At 43.9% G+C, this 6,049-nt stretch overlaps 1 protein-coding gene across 1 annotated transcript in view; it reads right to left on the reverse strand.

The window, feature by feature from the left end:
* The window catches only part of NUB1 (negative regulator of ubiquitin like proteins 1), a 28,406-nt gene extending 23,434 nt beyond the window's left edge, over positions 1-4,972 (reverse strand). Inside the window, exons 1-2 of the mRNA XM_045564984.1 lie at positions 4,861-4,972; positions 1,627-1,743 (exon numbers count right to left, since the gene is read on the reverse strand). Of these exons, the coding sequence (XP_045420940.1) occupies positions 1,627-1,743 (117 nt within the window). The 5' untranslated portion in view covers positions 4,861-4,972. The remainder of the gene's footprint in view (positions 1-1,626; positions 1,744-4,860) is intronic.
* Positions 4,973-6,049: the final 1,077 nt, after the last annotated feature.

A 6,049-nucleotide genomic window follows, 5' to 3' on the forward strand; every position in this document is an offset into this window, starting at 1 on the left:
AGCATCAACTCAAAATAAAGGGCAAAATACAAAAAAGGGCATGAAGGCCCTAAGGCAGCCAACTCTGATGAGTGGAGGTTACCCCTATCATACTGCAAGCCACACTGTGGCCAAATAGTGAAACAGGCTCAATGGAAAAAGTGAAAATAATTGGAACTCTTCTAAGCGGAAAAGGAGGAGAGGCTATGACTTATGCGACTGCAATACATTAAAAAATTATTTTAAGGAATAGTGAAATGTTCAACTCCACTGAAGGGGAAAAAGAGAAAAAAACAGAAAACATTCTCATTTTTCAAACTTGTAAGAACATGTCAGGTTAGACTTAAACAACTTGTTTAATGGAAAATTCTGAATCATGGGTACTGGCTGTAAAACTGTTTTCCAGGGAGAGCTTTAGAATTGGGAAAGAAAACTTACAAGATTTAAGGGACCTCAAAAAAAAAGGATGTGAACCAGTTTTTACTTGGAGTGAAGTAATGGTTTCCTCCCAAAAAGAATACAGGTTGAGTATCCCTAATCCAAAAATCCCAATTCTCCAAAATCCAAAACTTTTTGAGTACCCTCATGATGCTCAAAGGAAATGTTCACTAGAGTATTGTGAATTTTAGATTTTTGTGTCAAGGATGCTCAACTAGTATGTATAAATATTCAAAAATCTGAAAAAAATCTAAAATCCAAAACACTCTGGGCCTAAGCATTTCAGATAAGGGATACTCAACCCATATTTGCATTTGGGGCTTAACAGCCCATTAAACATCTCATAAAACAGTAACACTTCCCAAAACCCTAAAGCTGAAGGATTCATTAAATTCATAATGTAATACTATGTGGCACCTAAAAATGATGACAGAGGAGCTATCATGACATATGAGATATATAAAGTTATAAAACAGAAATCAGAGTATTTCATTTTTAAAATAACATAAATCTATTTATAATACTTCTTATTTAAAGATTGGGTTTCACTATGTTGCCCAGGCTAGAGTGCAGTGGCTATTCAAGGTGAAATCATAGAGCACTACAGCCTCAAACTCCCCGGCTCAAGCGATCCTCCTGCATCAGCCTCCTCATTAGCTGGGACTATAGGCATGTGCCACCTGGCCTGGCAATACTTTTTTTTTTTTTTAAGAGACAGGGTCTCACTCTGTCACCCAGGCTGGAGTGCAGTGGCATGACCATAGCTCATTGTGGCCTCGAACTCCTGGGCTTAAGTGATGCTCCTGCCTCAGCCTCCTGAGTTAGCTAGGACTACAGGCACAGGACAACACACTCAGCTAATTTTTTTAAAAAATTTTTTGTAGAGATGGAGTCTCGTAGGTTGCAGTGAGCTATGATGATGCCACTGCACTCTAGCCCAGGTGACAGAATGGGACACTATCTCAAAAAAAAAAAAAAAATTATATATGCCTGAAAAATTAGGTAACAGACTCATACAAATAAGGTATTAGTAAACAAAAGTAAGCTTCTCAACTCCTAGCAAAAAGTGGGTACCTATTCATCACTAATGCTTTTGGTTATGCCAAAGGTTTATATGGTCATGGCTGGCAATTTCTGGTGACTTCAGAATCTTATTTACCAAGGAGATTTATAATACTGTTAATTATTTATGTCTTAAAAGAAAAATACCTTTAATGCTAAGCCAACTTCTTTATTTTCGACTGTATATGGAGGTTTCCAAAGCTGAATCCTGTCTTCCCTTAAAAACTGGGTCAATTTTGCTTGAAGATATTTCTTTTGCGCCATCTTTGAAAGCAAAACAGTACAACAATAAAATCCACACCATATTTGAAAATGTTTTATAAGTTAGTTATATGTTGAGGCGTTTCGTAAAGTAAGCAGAGCTCCCCTCCACCCCTTCCTCTCCACTTTAAACTAAATTACTGGGGGTGGGGAGGTAAAAAAGAAAAACAAAAAAAAACTAAATTACTCAGGTTTTAACTAGCTCCAGACTTCTCTAAAAATATATGTATTAATATATCGAAACATAGGTATTCTATTACACATATTATATGTAATATAAAACATATATTTCAAAGTTGCTAGTATGTAGTGAGAAATTTTATTGTTTTTTATTAAGTTATTATTTTCTGATCTAAGAGAAAACAGAAAATAAAAGACGGATCCCCCAAGCAATGAACTTCTTTTTTTTTTTTTTTTTTTTTTGTTTTTGAGACAAGAGTCTCACTCTGTTGCCCGGGCTAGAGTGTCATGGGGTCAGCCTAGCTCACAGCAACCTCAAACTCCTGGGCTCAAGCAATCCTCCTGCCTCAGCCTCCCGAGCAGCTGGAACTACAGACATGCGCCACCATGCCCAGCTAATTTTTTATATACATATTTTTAGTTGTCCAGCTAATTTCTATTTTTTTAGTAGAGATGGAGGTCTCACGCTTGCTCAGGCTGGTCTCGAACTCCTGAGCCCAAAGGATCCACCTGCCTCGGTCTCCCAGAGTGCTAGGATTACAGGCTTGAGCCACTGCACCTGGCCACAGTGAACTTCTTTAAGCAACTCAATACAGAGCTTGTAAATTCTCTCATATTTTGGCCAGCTTAATACAGAAGACTAACCACCCTGGTAGTTAAACATAAAAGAAAAGTCAGCATGAACTATCAATAATAAATATTCTCTGTATCTGAATTTTTGTTGTTTTTTTTTTGAGACAGAGTCTCACTCTGTTGCCCGGGCTAGAGTGAGTGCCGTGGCGTCAGCCTTGCTCACAGCAACCTCAAACTCCTGGGCTCAAGCAATCCTCCTGCCTCAGCCTCCCAAGTAGCTGGGACTACAGGCATGAGCCACCATGCCCGGCTAATTTTTTCTATATATATTTTTAGCTGTCCAAATCATTTCTTTCTATTTTTAGTAGAGATGGGGTCTCGCTCTTGCTCAGGCTGGTCTTGAACTCCTGAGCTCAAACGATCCACCCACCTAGGCCTCCCATAGTGCTGGAATTACAGGCATGAGCCACCGCGCCCGGCCCTTGAATTTTTTAATTAAAAGAATTTTATACTATTAGAAAAGTTTTGCATAATATCTTATGACAACAGCACATCTACAATACTGTTTGAAACTAACACTGTTTGGATCATTTTACAGCTGAGAAAACCCAGGCCCCAGGTTGGTAATATGACTTGGCCAAGGTCATAAAATTAGGCAACATCATAACTAGCACTAGGACTTCTGCCTACAGCACTGGACTCTGCACTTTGTCATGGAATCCCCTGCTATCAGTCTGTCCTATGTATGTAATTTCTCTCTCGCCCAGAGAAGCACGTGCCGCGATGGAGCTGCCTAGTCATCCCTCACCAACATAACAATTCAAAGGTGTGTGCGAGGCTGCTAAGAGATATAAAGCACCTGGCAGGTATAGTGCAGCGCTTTAAGGTCTGCCAGATTGGATGAGTAGTAAGAAAAGTAAAAAGTTATTGGCTCCTGAATGATGAATGCAAGTCCTAGAAAGTGGAAAAAACAAACAAACAAAAAAATATATATATGAGTTAATACAACCTGGATAAATAACTTTCTTTTTTCTGTTGAGGTCTGCTATTCCACATCCTTCCAAACCCAATTCAGCTGATTTTAAAATCCAATTTGGTGGCTTAATTGTATTCCATAAACAAGTATTTTTTTAAAAGAAAGTTCAAGTCTATTTTATGTCAGTTTGGGGTCCAAAAAGAGGGTAATTAGGACAGGGAGAAAAAATGGGATGAAGGAATAAATAATCAAGGAGGGTGCTGTGTGCACCTTGGGTGACCCATGAGAGAGTCCTACATTTTTCAAGTACTAACAAACTGCTTATTACAGCAAAGCTCATTAGTACTTTGTATTCGTTAGTACTCATTAGAGCTAGTACATGAGTACTAGCCCTTCCAACACAAATGAAAAGACCATTTTATATACCACTCATAAATCCTCAGAATGAAATATCACAGCAGCCCCACTGGGTGGGAATACTTTCACCAGCAGCTTACAGGAACCAAGCAACTCGAAAGGCTGACCCTACCCAAGCCACTACTTGACAAAAGGACCAAAGAGTGGCACAAATCTAGTCTTTGTCAGACACTCCAGGGAGCAAATCAACAGCTTCAGGGTCTACACTACATATTTAGTGTTTAAAAAAAAATTAAACCACTGTCTTGAAACTTACAAAACTTCAGTTATAGACGACAGAATAGTGATGACACATTCTAAATCAAGTCAAAAGAAAAAAAGATTCATAAATCAGGTTTCGATTTTAACTGGAAAACAAAGTTTCATGCATGCCATACAACCAATGTTTCACATTACAACCAAGAAAAGACGAAATTACTTAATATTACTGCGCCAAACTGGAAGTGAAACGTAATAATCAATCCTTTAAAATTTTCACTTTCACTTTTGTAATTAGTCAAACGACGCTACCGTGAGCCAGAGCTTTTCAACTACACATATATGCATGCATACATACATATATTCAAAATACATTACATTTTCTTTTAGGAACATACAGAGGAAAAGATTATTGTATGAAAAAATAAAAGAGAAAGCGGTGAGAAATACAGAATCAGGTCAAGGTTCGAGAAAATCAAATGTTTCATTAAATAGCAAAAAGAAAATCTAGCTTTGATTGCAAATAAATCCCAAATGGTATACTTGGAGTGTTAAGATTCAAGCATTTTGTTTGGCTAATTTGATTAATTTTTATATACATAGTTATCCCTCTGTCTGCCCCCAATACAGTAACACTCAATGTTTTTTTTACAGACTCCACCATCCCCGCCCAACCCAGCGCATACCTAAGGGCCCCGGAACCGCCGGCGCGTCCCGAAGTCCTGCCCGCCGCCCCCGGCCCCAGCCCCGGCCCGGTTCCGCGCACGGCCGCTCACCCCCGCCGCTGCCACCGCGCCCCGCCGGGCCGGGACAGGTGTCCAGTGGCGCCGGGAACCCAGGCGCTCAGCGGCGCCTCTGATGCCGGAGTCCGGTATGCTCGGCCGCCGCCTCCTCACCTGCGCCACCACCGCCTCCGCTGCGACCTGCCGAGTGCCCGGATGCGGCGGCGGCCGCCGTTTGTTTTCATTCCGGGTAAGACCGGCCCCGCCCCCGCCGCCGCTGCCCGGAAGGAGGTTGTGGGCGGAGCTACGGGCAGGCAGGCGGGGAGCGGGCGAGGGTCGTGGGCGGGGCCAAGACGGGGCGTGGCGAGGACCCGGCCGGGCGGGCCGTGAGGGGCTGCCATGGGGCGGGGCGGAGGTGGGAACGGGGGCGTGGCGCGGACGGGGCTAGGGCCCGGCTGGGTGCGGGGCGGCGCAGGGGGGTTGTGGGCTCAGGCCTCCGCGACCCCGTCACACGTGTTCTCCCCGGCCCGCGGGCCGTCAGAGGAAAGGGGATCTGGCTGTCTCTCCAGAAGCCTTGAAAAAAGGCCTGGGGCTTTGCAGGAAGTCCCGTTTCCCGCGGGCAAACGTCTGGACCTCCTACGGTCCGGCCCTGCACCCCGCCCTGTGGCCTAGGCTGGACCCTCAAAAGCGGCCCTCCATAATCTCACCAGGGGCCTCCCTGGGTGAAAGTGGGGTGCTCCCGCACTGCCCGCCCCCTCGCCCTCCCGCCACTGGGAAGCACGGGTCTGTGGAGCGCTGCCTGCCTCCCAGGCGCTCTGCCCAGTGCTGCGGTAAACGCAGCAATTGTATTTTGTTGTTAGTTACTGTCGTTAATCTCTTACTGTGCCTAATTTATAAATTAAACTTTATCATAGGTGTTAGGGTGGAAAGCTTAGTAGGCGCTCGCTGCGCACGTGGAGAAAGATTTCTCACGCAGAGATTAGGCTAGGAGGAGGTTTATTTACTTTTCCCTGGGGGAGGGGAGAGGACCAGAGCGGAGGTGGAAAAGGAAGAATGTGCTGGCCTGGCCCGAGAACGAGCTATTGAGGCTTTTTAAAGGGGGTTGTAACAGGGCAGGTACCGTCGAGAAACTGCTGCATCCGCTCCTTCCCTTTTTCTTGGCCAGGCAGGTAACAAAAACTGCAAGGATGCCCAAGTCTAAGGTTGGCTCCCCTGCCTTTCCTTAGAGAAGGGATTATCGCAG

Source organism: Lemur catta, chromosome 11 (genome assembly GCF_020740605.2).
Source record: "Lemur catta isolate mLemCat1 chromosome 11, mLemCat1.pri, whole genome shotgun sequence".
Classification (NCBI taxonomy): Eukaryota; Metazoa; Chordata; class Mammalia; order Primates; family Lemuridae; genus Lemur; species Lemur catta.